This window comes from Mus musculus, chromosome 12, assembly GCF_000001635.26.
Source record: "Mus musculus strain C57BL/6J chromosome 12, GRCm38.p6 C57BL/6J".
Classification (NCBI taxonomy): domain Eukaryota; kingdom Metazoa; phylum Chordata; class Mammalia; order Rodentia; family Muridae; genus Mus; species Mus musculus.
In genome coordinates this window covers 3,847,501-3,874,225 of record NC_000078.6, presented here as the reverse complement: position 1 = coordinate 3,874,225, position 26,725 = coordinate 3,847,501, and the positions used below count along the sequence as shown (strand labels likewise).

The 26,725-nt window shown below is 50.7% G+C and overlaps 1 protein-coding gene and 1 long non-coding RNA gene across 9 annotated transcripts in view; one reads left to right on the top strand and one right to left on the bottom strand.

Annotated features, from left to right (window-relative positions):
- The window catches only part of Dnmt3a (DNA methyltransferase 3A), a 112,885-nt gene that overhangs the window by 40,218 nt on the left and 45,942 nt on the right, over positions 1 to 26,725 (bottom strand). For all 8 annotated transcript variants that reach the window (XM_006514956.4, XM_006514953.4, XM_030246538.1 and 5 more), the window contains exons 3-6: positions 24,487 to 24,591; positions 7,974 to 8,241; positions 1,348 to 1,391; positions 798 to 944 (exon numbers count right to left, since the gene is read on the bottom strand). In XM_006514956.4, the coding sequence (XP_006515019.1) occupies positions 798 to 944; positions 1,348 to 1,391; positions 7,974 to 8,241; positions 24,487 to 24,591 (564 nt within the window). The remainder of the gene's footprint in view (positions 1 to 797; positions 945 to 1,347; positions 1,392 to 7,973; positions 8,242 to 24,486; positions 24,592 to 26,725) is intronic.
- Positions 11,982 to 14,933, top strand: Dnmt3aos (DNA methyltransferase 3A, opposite strand). Its single transcript, NR_045884.1, has 4 exons — positions 11,982 to 12,216; positions 12,316 to 12,396; positions 12,562 to 12,727; positions 14,031 to 14,933. It is a non-coding gene; the product is annotated as a DNA methyltransferase 3A, opposite strand (long non-coding RNA).

The following is a 26,725-nucleotide window of genomic DNA, read 5'->3' as shown; positions in this document are numbered from 1 at the left end:
GTATGAGAAAGCCACTCGCCCACACGCACCTCTCCTGGGAACCTCAGCCCCACGGCTGCTGCTCTTCCTTTCTCGTTGCCCCAAATCGTTGGCATCTCTGGGCATGAAATTCTGAGCCTCTGCCTCTCCGCCCTCTACTGAGTAGGCCCCACAGACCCTGCCTTCTCACACCGTGGTCTCTGCAGTCCCAAGCCCAGCCTCCAGCTCCCTGGCATCCCACAGTGAACGCGCCATCCCACCAGCCAGTCCTCCCATCAGAGGCAACAGCCCAGGCCAGACCTACAGTACTGGCTGTAGCAGTTCTCTGACCTTTCTATCAACATGCCCTTGATCCCATCGCCAAAATCCAGTGGAAGTGCCTGTCGCCATGGCTGTCACCTGCACCTGAGTCATTTCTTTCACTGTCCACACTTCTCTAGACACTTACACAATGCAAATGTTACCTCTTCCAAGAGACCCGCCTTGCCCATGCACTGCAGGTCCCACTGAGCCGCCGATTCCCCTTGGTTCTGTCCTCAGCCATCAGAAAGAACATCAACTCCATCCACAGCTGCCAGAGCGCGTAAGCACAGAGCCTGCCTGTGTGCACATACTACCTCATGCACAGCTAGCACCCATAACAAGATAAAGGACAACTGAACTTCATACTGCCTAGTAGCAGTTCCTGGAAGCACTAGGAGTTAACCGTAGGGGGAAACAGTCTCAGCTACAGCCCAACAAAAGTCCCAGAGGGCGGCTGGAACTGGCTTTTGGTTTGCCAGTTCCACACTTGGCATCAAGGATAAAAGGCGTCTCACCTCCCTTTTCCAACGTGCCAGCCACTCATCCCGTTTCCGTTTGCTGATGTAGTAGGGGTCCCCTGCCTGGAAGGTGAGTCTTGGCATGGGTCGCTGACGGAGGCTGGACTCCCAGCCCAAGCCACCTCGCAGTCGGCCCCGGGAGCCCTAGGACAGAGAGACAGGCAGGTATTAAGGTGGGCACAGGTACTCTGCAGGGTTCATTCCTCCTGGAGGGGAAACTGAGAGGGGTCACTCATCCCAGAGTATAGAAATTCTGGTTCCTGGCCAGAGGGGCTGACCCTCTGAGGAGGGATTAGGAGTTGGCAGGGACTCATGAACAAGGCAGAGAGGGGAAGTGCTTGACCTCTGGAGGGGGATGAGCTGGCTGCCTCACTAGGGGACTTCCAACCTCCACCCCCACTTCCTCTCCCTCTCACAAGGAACAACCAAAGATGGGGCAGGACCCACCCTCGGGCCCCTCACACACACTCGCCACAGTCCATCAGAGAGGTGGTTTTCTTCTAGAATCAGGACCCACAGGGCCCCTGTGGGTGAGGAAAACACTTGCCTCCATTTTCATGGATTCGATGTTGGTCTGCTTCTGTTCTTTGCCTGTGGAAAGGGAAGAACAAGAGGACTGTTGACGGAGTCACGGGGGTGGCTCAGAGGAGCCTGGGGGCCTCCATGGGATCAGGGTCCTCCTAGTGTTTGCTTGTTCATGTGCCGTCCACACAGACCATACCCGTGTGCCAGGCAAGGCCTGGAGCAAAGAGACCCTGGTCCAGGTTCCGGGCCCAAGAACACAGGAAGAAGACAGAACTCAGGGGCATGGCTTCTGGCCTTTGGACCCTGGTCTCAAGTACACAAAAGGGGCTCTGAAGTAGCCATCACCTGCTGCTTGACCCCAGCCCTCACTCAGAGCGAGGGGCAGGAGGGAGGAGGGGCAGAGCAGGGGCAGGAGGGTGGAGGGGCAGAGCAGGGGTTGGGCTGAAGGAACCAGGCTGTTACTCCTTTCTCATGGGGTAGGAAAAGGTGTTGGGGCACAGACAATGGGCCAGTGGGAATAGACCCCAGGAAACAGCTCCAATTACAAACAGTTCTAAATGGTATGGCCCTGCTACCAACATGGAAACTGCCCTCCATTCCTGGCTCTTTCTCAGGTTAAGATAAGGATTTTTGGGGGTGGGGGATGGGGACAGGGTTGTTCCATGTAGCCCTGGCTGTCTAGGAATTTGCTCTGTAGCCTAGGCTGGTCTCAAACTCACTGAGATCTGCCTCTCTCAGGTGCTGGGATTAAAGGTATGTGCCACCCAGCTAAGTCTGGATCCCCTCTTCACCATGACCCCCCCCCCCCAACCTCTGCTGTGTCCTCACTGATCCAAAGTGACATGTTCTAAGGACTGGTGTGAGCAATGAGTGCATGAACAGGGCTTGGCGCACAGTAGGTACGTTGTCAGCATGCTTCCCTTCCCTAAGGAACTCCCTGATGCACACGTTTCTCTGTTTCTTTGGCTTTTCTCAAAGTTCCGGGACTGGGCACTGATCCCAGTTCCTGGGAGGGACATCTGGGCTGGGAGCAGCGGTCTCCACAGCGCCATCTTTAGGAAGGACTCTTTGTGCCCGCATAGGCCGGACACGAGGGCAGTGACATCTTCCTGCCATTTCTGCACGCTTCTCTGGCTCCTCTCCCGGCAGCTCCGCGGCAGGCAGCTGGCTGTATGGCTTTTCCTATTAAGTAGGGAAAATTCGGCCGCCTTTCTTCACCTAGGTGCCTCAATTCTTTTCTTTGAGACTGAGAAAATACAGGGCTTGGGCCCAGAGCAGGAAGGTCGCTAAGGTTGGCTCATGTAGCTTGGTGTGCATGGGGTGGGGGGTTGGAGGTGGGTGGGTACGAAAACAAAGAGCCCCAAACAGAAAAAAAACAGCCCCTGGTACATCTCCTAGCTCAGAAGTGGAAACCACCCACAGCATTTATGGCTCTGAATCTTTAGCTTGGATCTTTCCCCTACTGTCAACAGACAGACCTGAGGTTTCTCTCTGCACCTGCCCAGAACGCTCTGTATCGCCACGTGTGCCGGGCTCCATCTAGAGGGGCTGAAGGGAGGAAGGGAGGGAGGGAGGGAGAAAGAAGGGGAGGGCAGAGCCCCTGCTGGTTACCCCGTGGGCTGTGAACCCCGTGGTAGGCAGGCGTGTCGCTGGGCCTCGTGGAGGTGGTGTGTGGGAGGAGCGTGGTGGCTGTAACCCTTGTGTGGGTGGGGGGTGTACGCCCTCCCAGTACAGGGTACGTGGTTGGCCTTTTAAGGCATATCTCATCCACCACGTCTCTTCCTCCCCGTTTCCTCCATGTCCTCTCACCCACAAGTCTGCTCCCCACTTTCCACGGGGTTCCCCCTCAGGCCTGCTCTGGGCCTCCCACCTCTAGGGCAAGCCCCTCCCTCGGACCTCGGTGCTCAGCCCATGACCTAGGCTGCCAGAAGGGGGTGCCTGCCCTGGATCGCGGCTCCTGCTGAGGCTGCAACAGCTGCTGCAGCAACCATGCAGCAGCCAGAGGAGGGTAGTGAGTGAGGAATCCAAGCTGGCCCAGGCTATTAGACTATGTACGGGACCTAGGAGTTTCCTGAATATCACTCCTTCCTACCCCAGTGTTTTTTAACTACGTTTACCAGGACTGATTTATTCATTATTTTTTATTTTTATTTTTTGTTTTTTTCGAGACAGGGTTTCTCTGTGTAGCCCTGGCTGTCCTGGAACTCAGTTTGTAGACCAGGCTGGCCTTGACTTCAGCAGTCCACCTGCCTCTGCCTCCTGAGTGCTGGGATTAAAGGTGTGGGCCACCACTGTTTGGCCTGATTTATTCATTAGACTACAAGAAAATTTTACCTGAAAAGAAGACATGGTTGAGTTTGCTAAATATTTCACAACAGGCAACAGAGGCCGTGAGTGGATTTCAGGGCTTCTGACTGACCTGCACTGCCACCATTATCCCTTGTGTCCTTTGCCAGTCATCCAGGCCCGGAGTCTTCCAAATGGAGACTTCTTGAAAAAGTTTCCAACTGGCTTCTTTCTGGAATTTTTTCCCTGAAAGACTGCGCATACCTACATGAGCTTTCTCACTGTCAGTCACATGCACGCACGCGCTCACGCAAACACTCTTCCCCTCTCCAGTCTGGCCAGCAGACCACAAACTGTCTGTCTCTGAACACCAGAGCTCTTACTCCCATATGCTCCTGGCTCAGACTCAGGGTCCCTGGGCTAGGTGCCTGTGCCTTCCAGAGTGGCTCTGGAGGACAGGAACATGACTCCAAGTTACCTCAGGTCCTGGGGACAGAGGAGGTCAGGGGCTTCAAGCACTTAACCTGTTGGCCAGAGACTATCCAGTAAAGACTACTCCAAGTTCTCTTTACAGTGAGACAATATCCAGGTGACAGGGCAGGCGCTAGATTTACTCTAAGCATGGTTACTGGCTCGTGTTTGTCCTCACGCTCACTCTGAGCAGAGCAGCCTTGGCTGACTCTCAGCCCACTCCTCCGTTACTAGGTTTTATGTATCCTAATCTGGCCTCCAAAGCTATAAGACAAGAGTGACCTGAACTTCTGACCCTCGTGCCTCCACCTATCAAGTTCTGAGACTACAAGTGTGAGGTGCCACACCTGCCTTCCCTACTTTTTTCCCCATAAGAAAAGCAGAGAAAATCAGGTCGTCTTCACATGGCCCAAGGCTGAAGTGAGAGAAGAGGGCTCTCAGAAAGCATGAGGATCTTTGAGGGAGAGCTACAGATTCTGCGTCTTGGCTTCCCAGGTACTATGGACCACAGCTGGCCAGAGGACCCTGAGCAGTGGGGTAGAGCACACTGTACAGTAGAGGCAGGCACCTGGGTTTCCAGGATGCCTGCAGCTCACAGTGGCACATATTTCAGAGAGCTCAGTGCCTTTCCTAGCCAGATACTGTGTTCCTTCAATGCACCTCGAGGGTGCTGGGATCACAACAAGGCAGGTACCAGGACAGTGCCTCCCACCTGGCAGGATGGAGCCAAAGCTCTAAGGCTGCTCTTTGACCTTGAGGGTTTATTTATCTCCAGGGCTTCCTTGTCTGCATCCAAGTTCTTAGGTACTCAGTCAGCCATCAAGTGTTCGTTAGACATGTTTGGTGTGTGCCAGGTTTTGTGCTGGTCTGTGGAAACCATCCTGAACAGAAACCTGGCTCTTGTCCTCAAGGACCTCACAGTTGGCTAGAGACTGTGTGCTTTCAAATGTGTCATGAGGACTAGACAAGTAGCCCTGGGTTAGACGCCCAGTACTGCGGTAACTGCTATGGTGCTCAAATCTCAGGATTTGGGAGCAGGATGGAAATTTAGGAGTTCAAGGTCACACTCCGCTTATCAAGTTTTAGGCCAGCCTCCTCTCTCCAAAACAACACAAAATAGTGACAGCAGAGCCAAATGTGCTGTTGTGCTTGAAGGACAGTGTTCCTGGGGCAAGGGGACAGATACAGAGCCACAGCAGCCAGGACTTGAGAACTGAAGCTGGCCCTGTCTGTCTGGTCATTATCAAGGGATGTGCTGAGGCCTGTCACAGGAGCAGTGGCGGGGGAAGAAGTGAGAACAGAGCATCAGGGACCTGACAGAAGCCACTAGACTGCAGTGGAGAGAGCCAGGAGGAAGGATGTGGCAGGCACTGGGTGGCAGGTGGCCAAACTAGGCTTTCCTGGCCGCCGTCTCACAGCTGACCTGGCAGGCTGTGATTGGAAGTGATGACTTTCCACCTAGATTCCCAGGGGTTCGCAAGGTCTGGGAGGGGGGGTGAGAGGTTGGAAGCTGCTTCGGATGTGGGGAGGAAGTGGTCCTGCTCTGACAATTCTTAGGCCAGCGAAACAGATCTGAAGAGATGAAGGGAGGCCACCAAACAGCAGAGGTCTAAGAGGTAAAGAAATGTTCAAGAAGAGGTGACGACCTGGGTTGGGGACTCAGACAAAGTCTGAGCAGGATAGGTACACTCCGAGTCTCAACTTCCATTTGACCTTGGGGAGTCAGGTCAGACTCACTCCTGGGTGACCCTAGACATCCAAGAGAGGTGGGCAGTGGCCTCCTGGAGGCTCTGTCCTGTGTGTTGGCGTATGGGGTCTGGCCACAGTTCCAGCAGTCAGCTGACAATGACTGCATCTCAGCTGAGGACTTCAGTGAGGAGATAGTTCCCCTCATTCCAAGGCTCTTTTCTGCTTCCTCTTCTCTCTCTGTTCACGAGCTCTCAACACTCCTATGAGGCCTGGACAGTTCAAGATCCATACGATACAGAGCATCAGATCAGAGGGGAGAGGCTCAAGAGTAAAGGTTAACCAGTCCTGGGTTCTAAAGGCAGCTCAGTTGGTACAGTGCTTTGCCCAGCATACATGAAGTCCTGGGTTTGATACCCTGGGTCCAAGCCTGAGAACCATATAAAAACAGGGACGGCCAGACAAGATGGCTCAGGAAATAAAGGTACCTGCTGCCAGACCTGACAATCTGAGTTTGAACAGGGCTTTACACGATGGAAGGAGAGAACAGAATACAAGTTGCCCTCTGGCCGCTTCATGTATGCTGTGGCATACTCAAGTGCCACACACACACACACACACACACACACACACACACACACGCACACACACGCACATAAATAATAAAATATACATCGTGGCGCCTACTTGTGCAATCCCAGAACTCCGGAGGTAGAGGAAGAAGTATCAGAAGTTCGAGGTCTAGGCTAGGCATTGATAGTGCATGCCTTTAGTCCCAGCACTCAGGAAGCAGAGACAGGCAAATATCTGAGCTTGAAACCTGGTCTACACAGTGAGTTCCAGGCCAGCCAGGGCTACACAGTGAGACCCTTAAAAAAAAAAAAAAAATTCCAAGAACAAAAAGTTAAAGTATTGAAAGTCAGAGGCCAGGTTTGGAGGCCAGAAACAAGTCACTTTTTTTTTTTTTTTTTTTGGTTTTTCGAGACAGGGTTTCTCTGTAGCCCTGACTGTCCTGGAATTCACTCTGTAGACCAGGCTGGCCTCGAACTCAGAAATCCGCCTGCCTCTGCCTCCCGCGTGCTGGGATTAAAGGCGTGCACCATCACGCCCGGCTACAAGTCACTTTCTAAGCTATACTTTTTTCCTGGTTAAGAGGGGGCTAATCAAACCTCTTGAACAAGATCGTTTGGAACAGAAAGTAGAACAACAAATGCAAAGTGCCTCAGAGAGAGCTTAAATATTTGCTGAATAATGAATGAAAGAGATTTCAAAATAAGTTTGGAAACCTCTTTTCTGGAAATGTTCCCTCCTCTGCATAAATATTAGGTTTGGATTCGTACAAAATAAGTTATGCCAATTAATCAATTTACTCATCCCATCATACACACTTGGAAGGAAGACTTCTTGAAATTAAAATGCACATATGCAAAGCAACCTGGCAGGCCCCGGAGGATCAAATGTGATAATGGAGGAGGAGGCGAGGTGTAAACTGTGAAGCCCGGTACAAACACGAAAAGCTAGCTGTCCTCATTACTCACATGTTTACAGCTTGCTTGGCCCTGAAAGCTCTGGCTTAACCTGAAAGAGAAATGTGGGCAACTTTCCAAAATTCCAGGGCTGGGCTATAAAGTCCGCAGATGGAGAGGTCTGAGCAGGGCCGTGTGCAGAGGGCCTCCTCCTCCTGCCTCCCCTTAGTGTCCACTGTCACAACCAAGTTTTCTATGGAGTCAACCAAACTGCAGTGTGTCAGGCAAGACCTCTGCACTGGGATAGGTAAACACTGCACCTGCGGGCCTCATGAGCCAAGGCAGGTCAAGTCTAAAAGTCAAGTGGACCAGCTGGCAGTGGAGGGAAACTGAGGCACACAACCAGCATAGGCAGAAGGGGAGGCACCTATTACCTCAGTCTAGCATCCCTTGGCATTACACAAACAAACCCACTGTTGCCTGTTGCCAGAGCCAGCTTTTTTTTTCCCCCACAAAGAGCCAAAACTCCAGATTTTCATTTGGAATTTCTTGATTTTTAAATACTGGCAGCTAAATTTTTAAAACCTGTTAACCACATTAGGTGAGCCAAGTAAACACATGCATGTGCTGTGTCTAGCTTCTAGACCGTCACCACTGCCCGGCCCACTTTTGCCCATCATCCTGAAATCTGCCATAGACTCAGAGGAGCCAAAGAGGGTTCCCTGAGGCTGGGACTCACCCTCTCCTGCAGAGGCTCCACGGCCTTCCTTGGTCACACAGCAGCCATTCTCCACAGCTCTGGAGGCTTCTGGTGGGGTCTCAGTTCCCTCTCCTTCAGCTGGGGCCCCACCCTTCTGCCCTGCAGCTGGGCTCCCCTCCTCAGGTTGGGGTTCACTCCGCTTCTCCAAGTCTCCATTGGGTAGCAGATCTGAGGGGCCAGAGTCCTGGGCCATGGGCTGAGACTTGGTGGTCACTGCTGGGTCCTTGGGGGTGTCACTGCTTTCCACCTGGAAAGATGAAGAAGGACAAACATAAGGACACGACCTTCGAAGGTTTAAGGGTTCAAGTGATGGGCCAGCCTGATCCCACCGTGACCCCAGGATACCCTACTGCATTCTATCTCACTAGGACACAGACTTCCCTGCAGCTGTGCATGCAGCCCAGCTGGTAGAGTGCTTGTCTAGCAAACATGAAGCCCTGGGTTCCGTCCCAGGACTGTGTGAGCCAGGCACAGCGGTGCACACCTGTGACCCTAGTGACCCTAGCACCCACCGGGTAGAAGCACGAGGACCAGAAGCTCAAGGTCATCCGGAGCCACACATTGAGTCTGAAGGCAGCCAGGGCTACATGAAACCCTGCCTTACAAAGCTAAAAGCAGGGCTGGCAAGATGGTTCTATTGGAAAAGGTACTTGCTCTGCAAGCTGAGTTACCTGAGTTCAATTCTCACACCAAAGAGAACCCACTCTGTAAAACTGTCCTTTGACCCTGAAAACACTAGTGTATGTTCCCAGACACAGACGAACATAATAAATACAAACGTAACAAGAAACTAAAACAAAACACAACAAAACAGTTCCTCATGCTCCATCATTGAAACTGGACCCTTCCTCAGGAAATTCAAATGCCACCCATCCAATTCCAGCTGCCCGAGGCTGGCCTGCTTCAGCTCTTGCAGCCTTCCTTCCATGCTCCCCTGGGTGAGAATGGTGCCAGTGTGGGCCTTCACAAGAAGCATTTCTCCAGGGGCTGGAGAGATGGCTCAGCAGTTAAGAGCGCTGATTGTTCTTCTGGAGATCCTGAGTTCAACTCCCAGCAACCACGTGGTGGCTCACGACCATCTGTAATGGGATCTGGTGCTCACTTCTGGTGTGTGTGAAGACAGTGGCAGCGTGCTCACATACATAAGTAAATCAGTCATCATCATCATCATCATCATCACCACCACCATCATCATCATCATCACCATCACCATCATCATCACCATCATCATCACCACCACCACCATCATCATCACCATCATCATCATCATCACCATCATCACCATCATCATCATCCTCTGGACCTAGCCTCATAGCGTTCTGTCCCCCAGCTCAGGCCCCCATAGGTTTTCAGACCAAGGCTAACCAAGGGCCCAAGCACACAGGCCTGCCTGGAAAAACAACAGGCCGCTTCATCCCCTGGTGCCTGAGGTCAGAACCTGCTAGGGCTCCTACTGGTAGAAACTAATCAAACTAAATAACTGGCTGTCCTCACATTGTCCTGGAGCCCCAGTTCCCTTTCAGTGTCTCTTGGCTTCCTAGGGAAGCAAGACAAGGTGCCAGAGCTCTGTTCCCTGACTGTGCGTGTGCGTGTGCGTGTGCGTGTGTGTGTGTGTGTGCACACGCGCGAGCGCACACGCACGCACACGCTGCTCATCTGGAGGCAAGTGGTCAGAACACCTCAGAAGACTGGAGGTGATTGATTGGTTCAGGGTCTGCTAGCTTCACAGGCTCTAGGGTGTGCTCAGTAATCTTACAGCTACAAAATGTTCGGGGGTAGGAAGGGGCAGAGCTGGCTCAGTGAGCCCAGGTGAGACCTGAGCCAGGCATGGTGCCACGTGCCAGGAATTCCAGATTTCAAAGGTAGAGAGAAAAGGATTCCTCTAAGCTACACAGTGACTTTGAGGCCAACCTAGCTACATATGACCCTGTCTCAAAAACCAAATCAAACAAAAAGGCTCACTTTGTGAAAGGTAAGGACTATGCTTAATCAACTGATACTTTCCCTGAGTCTTTTGTTGTTGTTTCACAGGGTCCTGGCCTTGAACTCATTATGTAGATATAGATGACCCTGAACCTCTGTTTTTGCTTCCTGAGCGGTATCCTCAGACAACTGGCATGTTACCACCTTGCCCAGACTCTTTTTTTCTGTTATAAAAGTAAAGGGCTGCTGGGCGGTGGTGGCGCACACCTTTAACCCCAGCACTTGAGAGGCAGAAGCAGGTGGATCCCTGAGTTCAAGGCCAGCCTGGTCTACAGAGTGAGTTCCAGGACAGCCAGGGCTACACAGAGAAACCCTGTCTCGAAAAACAAACAAACAAACAAACAAACAAACAAACAAAAGTAATGGGCCAGGTGTGGTGGTGCAGAGGCAGAGGCAGGCAAATCAATCTCTTTGAGTGCTAGGTCAGTCAGGACAACACACTAAGAATCTACCAACAAAAATATATAAATCTTAATTAGTAATAATAATAAAAAAACCAGACATACAGGGCTGGAGAGATGGCTCAGTGGTTAAGAGCACTGGCTGTTCCTCCAGAGGTCCCCAGTTCAATTCCTAGCAAATACATGGCAGCTCACAACCATCTATAGTGGAATTTGATGCCCTCTTCTGTTTCTGATGTACTCTTGTTATGCACACACACATGCAAATACAGTGCTCATATACATACATAAGTCTTTTAAAATAATCAGACATATGTAATTTATTTTTGTGTGACAGAGTCACAGTTAGCCCAGGTTACCCTCAAACTTACTATGTAGCTAAGGATCACCTTAAACTCTGCCTCTGCCACCTGCATGCTGGGATTACTGGCATGTACCAACACACCCAGTTTATGTGGGGTGGGGAATTATATCAGGGCCACTAAGCCAAGTCCCCAGCCCCATAAAATTTGAATTGTGCAAACCAAAGCTAAGCTGGCACAATGGCTCAGCAGGTAAGGGTACTTGCTTCCAAGCTGAGGACCTGAGTCTGATAACCAGGACCCACATATTGGAAGGAGAGAACCAGTTGCAAGTTATCCTCTGATCGTCTCTATGAAAGTGTCTGTCTGTCTATTGGTCTCCCCCCAAGTTATTTTCTCCCTGAAAATCATTAGTAGCTTGATAACATCCTTTTCAGCCCCCACCCTCATCCCCAATAGGGTCCCAGCATGTGGCTCTGGCTCACCTGGAACTCAAGGAGATCCGTTTGCCTTTGCCTCCTGAGTGCTAGAGTTAAAGGTGTGGGGGCCATACTCCATCTTTTTTAGATGTTTCGTTCCATCTCAGGCTAAAGAAATGGCTCCTGGTTAATGGCTCTCAGAGAGGACCTAGGTTCAATTCCTAGCAACCCCATGGTGGCTTACAACTAGAACTCCAGTTCCAAGGGGTCCAGTGCTCTCTTCTGACATCCACCAGGCATGCACATGGTGATATATATACATGCTGGCAAAACATTCATATACATAATTAAAAAATAAACAAAATAAAACAAGGCTTCATGTAATCTAGGCTGGTTTCAATCAAACTGTGTATCTGAGGTTGGCCTTGACTCTTGATCCTCCTGCTCTGTGTGGCAAGGGCTGGGATGGCAGGCATGTGCCAAAGGGCTAGGTTTCCTTTTTAGACTTTTCACAATCACATGTAAGCTACGAGTTCATCCACACATTCACACACACGAGATTCAAGATCATGTTTTATTATGCTACCCAGAAGGTTCTAGAACTCGCTTCTCCCCTGACAAATGCAATGGCGTCTCTCCACATTCGTGCATATGGCTCTCCCTCCTACTCAGTGGATGCTCTATGACTCACACCCACTGTGGGTTCTGGGGCTGAGCTGCTGTAGAGTCCTATGACCTCCAGTTCCCTATAGCTAAGTCTATCTGTAGGGCAGTCCCAGGGGTCCAAGTATAGAGAGAAATGCCAAGCTCGCCTCAGAAAGGCTGCAGCATCAGCACATGGCCTGAGAGGTTTGAGCTGCTGGCCCCTCCCCTCACAGCCTCCATTTCATGTCTGGGATGGAAGTGTGAGCTCACTGCTCTCTGGAGAGGACCCCTGAGAAGTGGCAAACCCAGAGTCTGACTGCCACCTCCTGAGGGACCAGCAGTTGGACTGTTGATCCACCAGTCTATGCTTCGGGCTCTTCACCTGGGAAAGAGAACATGCTGAGGAGATGCATTGCTGTCTGCCCCAGCAGCTGGGGGTTCCGGAGGCTGCAGCACAAGGAGGAAGTGCCAGGTGGGAGAGAGAAAGCCTCCACAGGCAAGCCAGGCTGCTGGGCAGCTGCATCAGAAGAGAGGAGCAAACAGATGACCACCTACTTCCTTTATTCCCCAGCTCCCACACCATGTGTCTGACCCACCTCAGCATGGAAACTTCCTCTGTCAGTCTGTCACTCTGTCACTCTGCAAGGTTAAGGTGAGTCACGCATGAGAGAAGGCCATGCCTCGTTGCCCTGGTGGACACTTTCCAGGGACCAGTGGTACCAGATACTGCAAAGCCAACCTGTACTGCAGGGAGGTGGGCAGGTTGCACTTGGACAGAAGCAATCTCTCTTAGATGCTCTCTCTCTCTTCACTGTAGGCTTCCCCTGCAGAGCGGCCCGAGATCATCCTAGAGGCTTCCTTCTTACATGAGGATCATACAGCCTCCGTACCCAAGGACTCACTTCCTGTTGGTACCAACTCCGTAGCCTTGGGAGCCGGGAGTGCTATCTCTCTGCCTGGCCTCAGTCTTTCAAGCACACTGCGTAGGTGCTTCCCCACCAGCCCTGCCAGAAGGAACCCCTCTGCAGTAGCATCAGACACACCCAGAGGTGGGAGCCAGTACACAGGTGGATGAAGAGATGGGAATCTAGCACACAGCTGAGCTGTAAGCCTAGGATCAGCTCGATGGCTGAAAGGCCCACCCCTTCCCATTGGCCCACCCCATCCCTCACCCCTCCCCATTTTGGTGCTGGGAATCAAACCCAGAGCCTTTCTTCTGTGTATTATGTAACTGCTACAGTGAGCTAGATTCCAGCCCCACCACCATCAGGCCCTCTTCCTAATGGCCCCTATCCTCTCCTGCTTGACTTTGGTTCCTACTTTGTTTTGTTTTTTGAGATTGAGACTCACCTAATCCAAGCTAGCCTCGTGCAGCCCAGGATAGCCTCATGCAGCCAAGGCTACTCTTAAATTCCTGATCCTTACCTCCCCACCACTTGGCTTCTTGAGTGCTGGAATTACAAGTGTGCTCTACCACACTCGGTTTATACAATGCTGGGGTGGAACCCTGGGCTTCATTTGTGCTGGGCAAGCACTCTACACAGTGGACCACTCCATTTCCTTTGAGTCATCACTGACCTGAGGTTCAAGTGAACTCATGACTCCTACACCATAGCTGACCCCTTGCCCTCTAGACCCTGGACTAAGCATGGCCTCTCTCCCTAGGGCTCTTGGGACCTGGGCAACTGGGCAGAGTAAATCCACCTACAGGAACTACCCAGAGAGAGGAAGCCAGACTGCAGTCAATGGACCAAAGTAGCCTTCCAGTTTCTGGGGAGGAGCTGGGGGCTTACCAAAAGGGGCATTTTAGGGGCTGGAGAGATGGCTCAGCAGTTAAGAGCACTAACTGTTCTTCCAGAGGTCTTGTGCTCAATTCCCAGCAACCACATGGTGGCTCACAACCATCTGTAATGGGATCTGATGCCCTCTTCTGGTGTGTCTGAAGACAGCTACAGTGTACTCCTATACATAAAATAGATAACCCTTTTAAAAGGGGGGGGGCGGCATTTTGAACAGCTAGACCTTCGAGTCTGTCTTGAGTTCCCTCCCTTCCCCTGTCCCTATCAGCTCCTGGACTCCTGGAACACAGGGACTGGGTTTAAGCCAGTTGGATGTATCACAGAGCAGGACCACAACATCACTCCATAAATATTCCCAATGGCTCCATTAATGACAAAGACTAGGTTCAAAGTTCAAACACCTAGCTCACGAGCCCAGAGGGAGCTCTGGCCCTACGGCCTTGTCAGAGTGTCACACCAACTGTTTCTGTTTGCTTTACTTTGACAGTGTCTCTGAAGACAACAGCACGGGCCTGAGACAGACATTCCACGTGTCACTGCTGACCAACTTGGGAGGCACTGTGCACAGCTGCAGGAGAAGCATGGGAGAGGGAAGAGCAGCAGTGAGGGCCTTCTCCTCTGCAGAACTAGGCAGAGGGATGCTCACTAATGACGCAGAATCAGTCAAATCTGGTCCCTTTGCCATTGTCTGCTTCCCCCACCAACATGCATCACTTTGGGTCTGTCAGCCCTGCCATCAGCCTATGCTCAGCTCTGAAAGCCCTCATCACACAGATGGCAGATGTGGAGAGCGGCTGGGTCCAACCTCACCCCAGGATCAGTAGAGTCCACTGTGGCTCACACCCCCAGGAGTTCTCAGAGTTTGCTGACCTTTGTCCCCTGCCAGAAACGATCCTGTTCCTGTCTCTAGACACCTCTCCCCTGCTTCCCTGCAGTCCAGCACCCTCCTCAGCCTCTGCTTCATGAAACACATTTTGAGCAGAGTTCATGGGTGGTTCCTGCCAGGGAAACACCACTGCTCCCCTCAGGACATTTGGCAATGTGGCAGAAGATTGTTTTGGTGTCACGTGTCATGTGCTGGCAACTAGTGGATACAGGTCAAGGATGCTGTTACATGCTCTAACATCTACCATGGCTAGCATTAAGGAATACATTAAAAAGAAACAAAACAACACAAAAACAAACCTAACAACAACAACAAAAAAAAAAAACTTCTGCGATAGCTGGCTGTGGTGAGCCAGACCTGCAAAGCCAGCACTTGTGAGACTGACATAAGAGGTTTGCTACAAGTTCAAGGCCAGGTCTGGGCTATGTAGGGAGACCTTGTCTCAAAAAATAAAAATAAGCCGGGCGTGGTGGCGTACACCTTTAATCCCAGCACTCGGGAGGCAGAAGTAGGTGGATTTCTGAGTTCGAGGCCAGCCTGGTCTACAAAGTGAGTTCCAGGACAGCCAGGGCTACACAGAGAAACCCTGTCTCGAAAAAACCAAAACAAACAAACAAACAAACAAACAAACAAATAAATAAGAATAGCCGCCCCGCCCCAAATTCATGATAAAGTATATATAAAATTTGTCTTTTTAACCATTTTGAAATATACATCGACTACATTCATATTCTTTGACCATCACCCCACATAGAAGTTCTTCACCCCATGGTAACCCCTGGCCTATGCTTCACTCCCACAGCCCTCGCCATATAGATGACAGATGTGGACAGCTGCTGGGCCCAGCCTCATCCAGAGAACTGTGTCCCCTGTGGCATTCCCCACCCCCACCCACAGGCCACACTGTTTACAGAGCTCCTATTCACCATTCCAGCATTCACCATGCTGGGGTAATGGCTTCTTTACAGTGTACCTCCCTTCTGGACTGTGGGCTCTGTCTTTCCTTTCTCTACTCCAGGATCCTAGCACCCAGCAAAGGACATGGCATCCATTCCTTGATAGAATCAAAAAACTTAATTGTCTCAAGGCTCCCGAGCAATATGTGGAATCCATCTGAGGAAGATGGCTCCAAGGCTGGCCTCTGCTCACACACATCCCTCATACTCTTCAGCAAAGCTCCCAGGGAGACCCAAGTACAGGACAGCCATCTGAAGGACCTCCCAGGCTGAGTTTCCCTCACAGGCAAGTAAGCTTTACCGTGAAAAGAAGGGTAGCCCACCCCCCACCCCCCACCCCCCAGTTCAAGGGGGAACTAGGTGCCAATCAAGGATCCTCCTGCAGGGCCTGGCTAGACGCTAACCAGTTCGAAGTCCCTGCCACCCACGCCATGCTTCAGCTAACTTTGCTGCAGTGTAACTCTGGCCCATCCTGCCCTTGGTGAGGCCATGCCTCTCAAAGCAAAGCCAAGGGGGTTAAAGTACTATGCTCATCCTACCCTAGTAGTGCCACTCCAGAGTCTTTGCCACTCTCTGTTAAACCTGTCCCAGCTTAGCACTGTCCCCTCCACTTGGTCATTCCCTATCCTTTCCTGGCTTCTCAGATAATGTCTTTCCTGAGGTGCAAAGAGCTGCCGTGTGTGTTGCATCTGTTAATATTCTTAATGAAAACAAAACAAAACAAAACAAACAACAACAACAACGAAACACCTGACAAAAGCAACCTAAGGAAGGCAAGGTTCATCCCAGGACGCCGTCCATCACATCAGCGGGAGCTGAAGGCAGCTAGCCACATTGCACCACAGCCAGGAAGTAGAGATGGATGTCGGCAGCCAGCTTGCTCTCTCCGTTTTTATCCAGTTCAGGATCTCGACACAAGCAATGGTGCTTCCCTCATCCTGGTTGGTTCTTCCAACTCCAGTGAACCCACACTAGCATCTCTCATAGACACACCCAGAGGTTATTCTCTTAGACGAGTCTCAGTCCTGTCAGGTTGGCAGCCAGTGTGAAGCATCTCAGGTACACAGTGTCTAGGTGAGGGTAACAACAGGGAAGCAGGCCATCTCCTAGGTAACACATACTGGACAGCGCTGTACGCTAGAAGAGAGGCTGGTGTGGCTGGACCCCAAGGAGGACACAGCAGCTGGGACCAACACACCTGAAATCATTGTTACAAGTGGCCCTAGACTGTGTGCCTCTGGCAAGGAGTCAAGATGGGGCAGAAATCAAGGTGGTTTTTGTTACTCTTTTAAATTCATTGGAATAATCCCCCAGTAACACCAGCTATGCTTCCCCCAACCTCCTCCCATGTTGATGGGGAGTCCAGCATGCCTGGCAAGTGCTCTGCCCCTGAGCTCCACCCCCAATGCCGGGAGCAGCCATCTACAGTGCCATCTACAGTGATCTCTAGCAGCTCTGTCTCAGAAGCTCTCTGACAACAGTGTCCCTGACAGTGTCCCTCTTGAGCCACTGCCGGGGCCTGGGCTTCTCCTTTTACTCCATCATCTGACCAGCGAAGGACACTCTGTTTTTCTATACCTTCACCAGGCCAGGATTTGCCTCTGCTCAATGCTCCCTTTATTCCCAGGCCTTAAAGGATACAGAGTTAGAATACAAGGTGTGACTGTGTATGCCTGTCAAGAAGCTGGGTACAGTGGCACACACACCTTTAATCTCTATACTCAGAAGGCAGAGAAGGCAGATCTCTGGGAGTTTGAGGCTAGCCTGGTCTACATTGTGAGTTTCAGGATACCCTGTTCCAAAAACAAATAAAATAAAATAAAATAAATAAAATAAACAGTAAACCCCCTCAGGTCTCTTGCATACTATCTTTCCAGATAAGACTCATTTTTAACGGAACTGCCTGCCCCACCTTGCTCAGCATTGCCTCAGCAGGACCTGCCACTTCCCCTTGGTTCCTGCCCTCCTTTAAGGGCCAGGGAAGCCCCACATTTCCCAGTATATTTTCCCTGGTTTCTTTGACCCTCAAGGTCCACACCTGCTGGCACCCCCCACCCCCACCCCACTACCGCCACCACTGGCCTCCCTCAGAATTTTCTTGCATGCTCTGGAGGGCAAACCTTAGGAAGAGTTAAACTCCCCATGCACCATCCCAGCTGTCTTCTGGAAGGCCACTGCTGGGGTGTGACCAGGAGCAGCAGCCCAGGACTAAGAGAGCCTAAAACCAAGGGAGAGCGGCCATCAAGCCTCTGCTTAAAGAGCTAGCAAAGTGCAGGACTGGTCTTGAAACGAGGAGAGGATTCAGTTCTGTTGGAGAAGAACCAAATGGCTCTTAGACTGGAAAATAAGCCACACTGCAAAGCCCTGGGAGCCGGAAAACTGCCCAGGCAGTGGAGGCTCAGCCCAGCGCTGCCTGGCTTCCCCTGGCTTCTGTCCTTCTGCCCTATAGCACTGCCCTCTGTAACCCACTGCCTCCAGGCTGTGCAGGAGGCTGCTGTGGAGTAAGTAGCCCAGCCTGCCTCAGCTGAGCTTGGCGCCAGCTCCCACCCACTCCTCCTCCCGCCCTTGCTGGGTTATTCTTAGCAAGAGTGACCTCAGAATGCACCCTCCAAGCAAAAATAACCCTGGAGGAAGTTGGTGGGTATAAATCCCCACTGATATGCATGCCGCTAGCAAACAGGGTGTAGACCTTGCAGGGCCTGTCACCCCCACCAACCAACCACAGGGTCTGGTGGGCCAAGGCAGAAACTGTCCCTCTGCTGCTCCAGCTAGAACTACCCACAAAGAACAGAGACCTCTGCAGAGCTGTCTGGGCTTGTGACCACAGTTCCACTTGTCACAGTGCAGGGTCTTCAGGAGCTGGTGAGCAGGGCACCAGCCCTTTCTTTCCACTGAGCCGCACACACAGGCCTGATTTTACATGCCAGTCTCCTCCTCCCCAGCCCACAGGCCCTGGCCCAGGTGCCAGCTCCCTTCCTAAGGCCCTCCTAGCCCAGCAGCTGGCTTCCTGTTTCCTGTTGCTTTGCAGTATCTTAGCTTTCCCCAAGGCAATGCTGCCAACACGGCAGGCCCAGGCCTACTCTGAAGCAGCTTCACCTCCCAGGCTCTGTACCACCCCAGCCTCCCCAGCTATACCTGGAGTCCCAGGATTTGTGTCATATTCTCCCTCAGTTACATTTTCTTTCTTTCTTTTATTTTTTTATTTTTGAGACAGGGTCTCACGTGGCCAAGGCTAGCCTTGAACTTGATGCTGGCTCAGGATGACCTTGAATTTCTGATCCTCCATATCTCAAGTCTTGGCATTACAGGCATGTTTATGTGGTGCTGGTGTCATGTATATAGAATGCTACCAATGCGCCACACACCAAGACCTCAGCTTTCTCTGAGGTGTTTTGAGACAGTATGCTTGCTTTCAAACAGCCCTGCATTCATATACTAACTTAAAAAGGCTTTGGGGACCCAGGCTCCCAGGGAGAAGAGAAGCAGGGGGCTCACAGTAGGGGGTCCAAGAAGTGAGTCTTTTCATTATTATTGGGGTATGTGAGAGCTTGTGCATTTGTGTGTGTGTGCATATGTGTATGTGTAACACACACACACACACACACACCACACATTCATGCCATTGGCACTCTTCCAAAGGTCGGAGGACAATTCCTGAGAGCCAGTCTCCATCCCACAGAGATTCTTCAGGCTTTTACCTACAAAGTCATCTTGCTAGCCTGAAGTAAGTCTTTGAACCGGCCTTTTCAGGCAACAAAGTGCTGTGCTATTAGCCTTTTTATTCTCATTGCTCGATTGTAGGTAATGAAATATGTTCTATTTGCCAGACATGCAAAGGAGCCAGTATGGATTGTGGCAAGTTCAAGGACAGCCCAGGCTACAAAGTGTCTATCTCAAAAACCAATCAGCCAGTGGAGGAACAAGCTCTACTTATCCAGAGTAAAAGCAAATCTGATTTAGGAGAGCACTGGGAGCTGCGATGGGGCTGGATTCTAACTTCTCTATTTGCTAAGAAAGTGTATCATTGTTTAAAAAAAAAACCAACAAACATGAATACTAATATTCATTATTAAAAGAAGGGGTGGGAGGAGTTATGGGAGGGGAGAGGGTGTCCAGGGCTGGAGGTGGGGCTCAGGGGCTGAGCACTCAGCTGAAGATGTGTAAGCTAGGTTTGAGTACCACTCGGTGAGTAAGTATGTAAATAAGTAAATAAATGAGATTGCAGTTTAGAAACCTCAAGCTCCTAGACACTGACTCAGAGTTCTCTGCGGACAAGCAGCACCCATGGCTCTGGTGGTGAGGCGTGCAGACCATTTTGGTCAAGCAAGTACCTTTGCTTGCTGAACTACCCCCCACCCCCACCCCAGGCCTGGGCTTCACTTTCAAGCGAGGCTTGATGGGGTTTGGCTCCAAGGGAAGAGGCAAGGAGGGCTATCAGACCACACAAGTAGGGAGAATGTGCCTGGAGCACCCTGTGGGGCAGCACGAATACAAGGTTCTTCTGTCCAAGACAGGTTAAGTGTTGGGCACAGTGTGGAGGGGGCAGGAAAAGGGGACAAGAAGGAGCCAGAAAGTCAGGGCCAGTGTTCTGGATCTTGTCTTTTTTTTTTTTTTTTTTTTTTTAAGAGATGATTTATTTTATGTGTATGAGTACTCTGTCTTCATGCACACCAGAAGAGGGCATCAGATCCCATTACAGATGGTTGTGAGTCACCATGTGGTTGCTGGGAATTGAACTTAGGACCTCTGGAAGAACAGCCAGTGCTCTTAACCACTGAGCCATCTCTCCAGTCTTAAGATAAATGGAGTCCATGAGCCAGGTGGGGTGGCACATGCTCTTAGAGGCTGAGGCAGATGGATCTCTGTGAGTTCAAGGCCATCCTGGTCTACAAAGCAAGTTCCAAGACAGCAGGGCTATTACACAAAGAAACCCTGTCTTGAAAAACTAAAACAGAAAGAAAGGAAGGGAGGAAGGGAGGGAAGGAAGAAGGGAAGGAGCCACAGAGGAAGGGGAGAAGGGAGGGAGTCCTAGAGCTGGAAAGATGGCTTAACCATTAAGGTTGCTACTTTTCTAGAGGACCTGGGACTCAGATTCCAAGAACCTACATGGCAGCTCAAAACCGTTTGTTAACTACAGCTCTAAGGGATCCAACACCTCCTCTGCTCCCTTGGCCTCTGTGGGCACTAAGCATATACATGACACACAGACACACTTGCAGGAAAAACACCCATACAGATAAAAATAAATAAAATAGAAGGAAAAAGAAAGAAATGGAAGTCTGCTGGGCTCAGTGGCACACACCACACACCTGTAATCCCAGTACTCCAGAAGGCCAGCCTGGTTAATATATAGTGAGTTCCTGGACAGCCAAGGCTGCATAGTCTGTCTCCGTCTCTCTGTCTCTCTGTCTCTCTCTCTCTCTCTCTCTCTCTCTCTCTCTCTCTCTCTCACACACACACACACACACACACACACACACACACGCACACGCACACGCACACGCGCACGCGCACACACACACAGTGAGACACAGAGAGAGAGATGGCAGACTCTCAAGAACAGACCTGCTAAGCAGCTTACTATTGTGACTACGCCTCTCCAGGACTCTAGATTGGAAGGCAAGTTTCCATGTGAAGGGCAAGAAGCAACAGTGGGTTCTGGGAAGTGAGCTCCTCTAGCTAGGAAACTAACACAGCAGCACCCAAGGACAGATGTCTAAGAATCTGTTGCACAGGCTTGGGGACAAATTGAGAAGGCGCCAAAGGTGTTTAATTTGGGGGCTGGGGAGGCCCAGATGTGTAGTTGAACTCCTCTGTCCAGTGCTGCAGAGTAGAGCTCGCATGATCGAAGTTCTCCTCCTTGGCCACACTTGGCCTCTTTCTCGGCTTCCCCTTCGTTAGCTCACTGCCCTTCCTCAGACCTGCCTGGGACACACAGGGCTGCTCCAGAGCTCCTAGGGAATCTAATTCCAGGGCTGCAGCAGACCCACAGAAGCCTGCTGAGCGCTGCTGCAAAGGAGAAAAGGACACCAGGAGGGAGGAGAAAACCTGGGCCGCACCTGCCCCACCAGAGCTAGGAACCCAGACTGAGGCCATCAGTAGCCTGCAGTAACAGGAAACATCGCCAGGTGGCCTGCCAGTAAAAGCCGCAGTCTATAAGCTGACTTTCTGTTCCCTCCAACACATAAAGTTCCATTCTTGCCTGGTCCTCTTGGAGGTCAGAAAGAGTATCTGGTCCCCTGAACCTGGAGTTACATATGATTGTGAGCCACCAATGGATGCTGGAAGTCAAACCGGAGGTCCTCTGCAGGAGTAACAGGTGCACCAGCTAAGTCAACTCTCCAGTCCATTACAAAAAAAAATTTTAGGGGCTGGTGAGATGGTTCAGTGGGTAAGACTGCTCTTCCAAAGGTACTGAGTTCAAATCCCAGCAACCACATGGTGGCTCACAACCACCCATAATGAGATCTGATACCCTCTTCTGGTGTGTTTGAAGACAACTACAGTGAACTTATACTAATAAATAAATCTTTGGCCGGAGCAAGTTGGGTTGGCTAGAGCAAGCAGAGGTCCTAAGTTCAATTCCCAACAATCACATGAAGGCTCACAACCATCTGTACAACTAAAGTGTGTACTCATACATAAAATAAATAAATCTTTAAAATTTTTTTTTTAAATTTAACTCTTTAGACTGGGTCTCACATAGCCAAGGCTGGCCTCAAACTCACTATTTAACAGAGAATACCTTGAACTTGTTTTTGTTTTTGTTTTTTTGAGACAGGGTTTCTCTGTGTAGCCCTGGCTGTCCTGGAACTCACTTTGTAGACCAGGCTGGCCTCAAACTCAGAAATCCACCTGCCTCTGCCTCCCGAGTGCTGGGATTAAAGGCGTGCTCCACCACGCCCAACTTACCTTGAATTTTTATTATTATTATTTTGTTTTATTTGTTTTTGTTTTTGTTTTTTTTTTTTCATTTTTCGAGACAGGGTTTCTCTGTGGGTGTCCTGCAACTCACAGGCTGGCCTCAAATTCACAGAGATCTGCCTGCCTCTGCCTCCTAAGTGCTGAGACTAAAGGCGTGCACCACTACCACCTTCTGATTTTGAACTTCTAATCCTGCCACCACACCCAAGTGCCACCATGCGATGCCCAATATTATACAGAACTGAGATCCAACCCAGTGTTTCATGCATGCGAGGTGAGCACTCTACCAACCAAGTCTCCTTTATCTTATGTCCCAGACTCCTCAGTGGCACCAGCTTTTCAAGGGGCCTCTCCTCAGAGTACAGGTGGCTGCAGTGTCACCCAGAGCTGGACCACATCCACTTGATGCTTTGAATAATGTGCACTGAGAGGTCAGTGCTGGCCCTACCCCAAAAGCCCACAGCCTGGTCTGTGGACACTGAAATTATGCAAGTTTATTATCTGGCACACGCTGCCCATCTGGGCTCCACTGTGCTGTTTGCAAGCACCCCAGGAGGTACACAGGACAGGTATTCCTGACAGCCCATTTTATCAGGGAGGTCACACAGCTCAGAAGCGCCAACCATGACATCCTTTCTCCTGTCAAACTGTGATTGCCACGGTGCCAGGCAGGGATGAGTCTAGCCCTTGCTCTGCAGCGGACTGAATTCATCTCAGGCACCCTAGAAGGAAAACACCCTGCCTGCGGTCTGGCTGTAACTTGTTCAAGCTCAGAAAGGTTGTGAAGTGGATATTGGAACCGGGTCTGCTGGTCTCCAAAGACAGTATTTTTCTTTCTGCACCAAAACTGGACTCAGGCTGAATGACTCCCGCCCAGTCCTCCCTCGGCGAATTATTTCCTCATACCCTCTGACCCCACACACTCACCCTCTCTCGGTGCTGCTCCTGCCTTTTGATTCCAGACTGACAAATTGGAGTCAAAGGGTCACTGGCTCTTTATTTGTTACATGTGGTGGCTCTGGGTTCTCAGTGACTGGAGTGCAGAAATTTGCTCTGCAGATGGCCGAGGTGGCTCAGGGGGCAAGGACATGCCCACAGTCAAATGGAGCCAGCTGCTCCTTCACACACCTTCACCCCTCAAGGTGCTCCAGGGTGAAAGACAGAAGCATGGGGAATCTGCTGAGCAGCTGCCTCAAACTGGGAATTCTCCTGAACCATCATTTTATTCTTCCATTGTCAGGTGGATTTTTCATTACAGGCCATAAAATATCCATGTGTGCTTTATTATTAAGATGTCCTAAATTACTTACCAGCTAGTTACCTAACTTCCGCCCTTTCCCTCTTGTGTCATGCAGAACTGGCTGTGGTCCCCATCTGCTCCCCGAAGGTTCCCAGAGCCTCTGACCTCTCTGGAGCCATCTCCCTAACTAGATGTGTGAAAATCGCTACTCCCTGCTGACCTGCTGACCTGCCCCAAAGAAGGACTGTTACCAATCTGGGGCTGCGGCTCCCCTTCACCCTCCTGCTCTTCCTGCTCCAAGTTTACGTTCTCTGCTGGTAGGGCTAAGAGAAAGGAACCAGCTGGCTTTGCTAGGAAATAATTATCCACCCTTATGCCTGAGGGAGGCAGGCTCTTCCAGCCCACAGCTCCACCATACCCCCCAGCTCTCTCCATCTTGAGCAGCCCTGTAGCTAGCTCCCCCAGACCTCAGCATGGGGCCAGCGGCACCACTGCCAGTCACCCTGCAGGCCTTCAGCAATGCCTGGGGCCTCTTGCCGAAGCTCAGGCTGCATGGTTCCCTTTTTCTGGAATCAGGCTCTGTCTAGCCTCAGGTCCTCCTGGGAACAGAGGACTATGGCTAGTGTACAGCTTGGTGGCAGGGCCCACACGTCCAGACTCAGGCTCTCAGTCCAGATGGGGAATGTGGCAGGCTTTCTGGGTACCCTTCCAGTGGGAAGCCAGGGGTCAGAGCTTGGTTGAAATCTCAGCTCCCACATCCACAGACAAGTTCCTGGCCTCTAGTCTAAAACTGGAGGAAATGTGGAAAGGAAAAGTAGGTTCAAAGATGGAGGATGTAACAAAGCCCTACATCTGGCCTTCATGTCCCCAAGGCCTTTCGGATAGACATCGCTGCCGTCCACAGCACAGGCACGGTCATGTGAGAGAGGACACTCACCGGTGGGTGCTTGCGCTTCCGGCCAGGCCTCCCCACCTTCCGGGCCGTGGCGCTGGGCTCCTGGCGCTCTTCCTTGCCACGGTTCTCCTCCTGTTCCTCTCCTTCCTGTGGACACAGACACACCCTGTAAGCCAGAGCTGACCCGAGAGGGACTGTGTTCCAGACTACCTGGATTGGCATGAGCCTCCTCCTGTGCTACCCCCACAACAGTCACATTTCCAGGGCTGTGTCATGCTGTCCCCAACCCTCCTGTGTGGTAAAGTTGAACCCCATCCCAGTAAATCCAGAGGGCCGGAGTACAGCTTCGGTGACAGAGTATTTGCCTAGCGCGCACAACACTCTAGGTTCAATTCCAAGCGTTGGCCAAATAAAATAGGCAGCTAAATCCTAGAGGGACCTCCAGTGGGTATTACTCCCTCTAATGAGTGTACTGTGTGCTTTGATTTTTTTTTTTTTTAAAGATAGCATCTCACTATATAACTCTAGTAGCCCTTGAACTTGCTATGTAGACTAGGCCTCACAAGAAACCATCTGAGTCTGTCTCCTGAGTTCCAGAATTAAAAATATATGTTCCGGGTTGGAGAGATGGCTCAGTGGTTAAGAGCATTGACTGCTTTCCCAGAGGTCCCGAGTTCAATTCCCAGCAACCACATGGTGGCTCACAACCATTTGCAATGGGGGTCTGATGCCCTCTTCTGGTGTTTCTGAAGAGAGCAACGATGTACTCATATACATAAAATAAATAAATAAATCATTCCAAAACAAAACAAAACAAAAGGCATGAGCTACCAGGCCTGGTGTGTGTGTGTGTGTGTGTGTGTGTGTGTGTGTGTGTGTGTGTGTGTGTGTGTAAAAAATTATATGTTCCATTCACAACTTCTTTTTTAAAATTTATTATTATTATTATTATTAGGGTTGGTTGGTTTGTTTGTTTGTTTTTGAGACAGGGTTTCTCTGTGTAGCCCTGACTGTTCTGTAACTGACTCTGTAGACCAGGCTGCTGACCTAAATCCATCTGCCTCTGCCTTCACCACAGCTTCTAAGGCAGGATCTCACCTAACTCTGACTAGGTTCAAACTCCCTCTGTAGCCAACCTTGAGCTACTGTCTCCACCTCTGAGTGCTCAAGTGCCGCCATACTTGGCTTTAAGCACACAAAGAGAACATGCATGTGTGCATGTATGTGTGCATGTGGAGATGAAGCCGATCTCTCTCAGGTGTGTGCATGTATGTATACATGTATTGTGTGCATGTGGAGATGAAGCCAATCAGGTGTTATCCACAACTGCTCTCCACCTTTACAAAATAGAATTTCTTTAAGCCAGGTATGTTGGTGGCACATGCCTTTAGTCTCAATGCTCAAGAGGCACAAGCAGGTGGATCTCTGAATTTGAAGCCATTCTGGCCTACAAAGCAAGTGTCAGGACAGCCAGGGCTACACAGAGAAACTCTGACTCAAAAACACAAATAAACAAATTAAAAAAAATGTCTTTTCCCCCTTCCCTTTCACTCTGGCCCCGATCATTCTGGCCCATAGGGGTTTTTTTGTTTTTGTTTTTTTGGTTGTTGGTTTTTTGGTTTTTTGTTTTTTTTTGTTTTTTTTTTTTGTTCCTCATTAAGGATGGTTGTGAGCCACCATGTGGTTGCTGGGATTTGAACTCATGACCTGGGGAAGAGCAGTTAGTGCTCTTAACCGCTGAGCCATCTTACCAGCCCCAAAAATAATGTCCTTAAAAATTATTACATAGATTATTTGTGTGTATGGGCATGTACACACATGCAGCACAAGTGGACATGTGACAGACAGTCAGAGGACTCTCAGGTATTTATTCTCTCATCGAGGGGTCTTGGGACTTGAACTCAGGTGGTCAGGCTTTGTACCCAGTGACTTCATCCACTGAACTATATCAACAACCCGAACCCTTGTTTTTTGAGACAGGGTCTTCCTGTCTGTCTCCCTAGCACCGCCTCCCCAGTTTTCATGTGGGTGTTGGGGACCTGGCCTTGGTTCACCATGCTTAAGCAGCAAACACTTTACCCACTGAGCCATCTCTCCAACCCCCACTTTTTCCTAATTATAAGATCATAACACGGCTAGGCAGGAGGCAGATGCAGGCAGATGTCTGAGTTCCAGGCCAGCCTGGTAGAGAGAGAGAGAGAGAGAGAGAGAGAGAGAGAGAGAGAGAGAGAGAGGGAGAGAGGGAGAGAGAGACAGAGAAAGACAGAGAGAGACAGAGAGA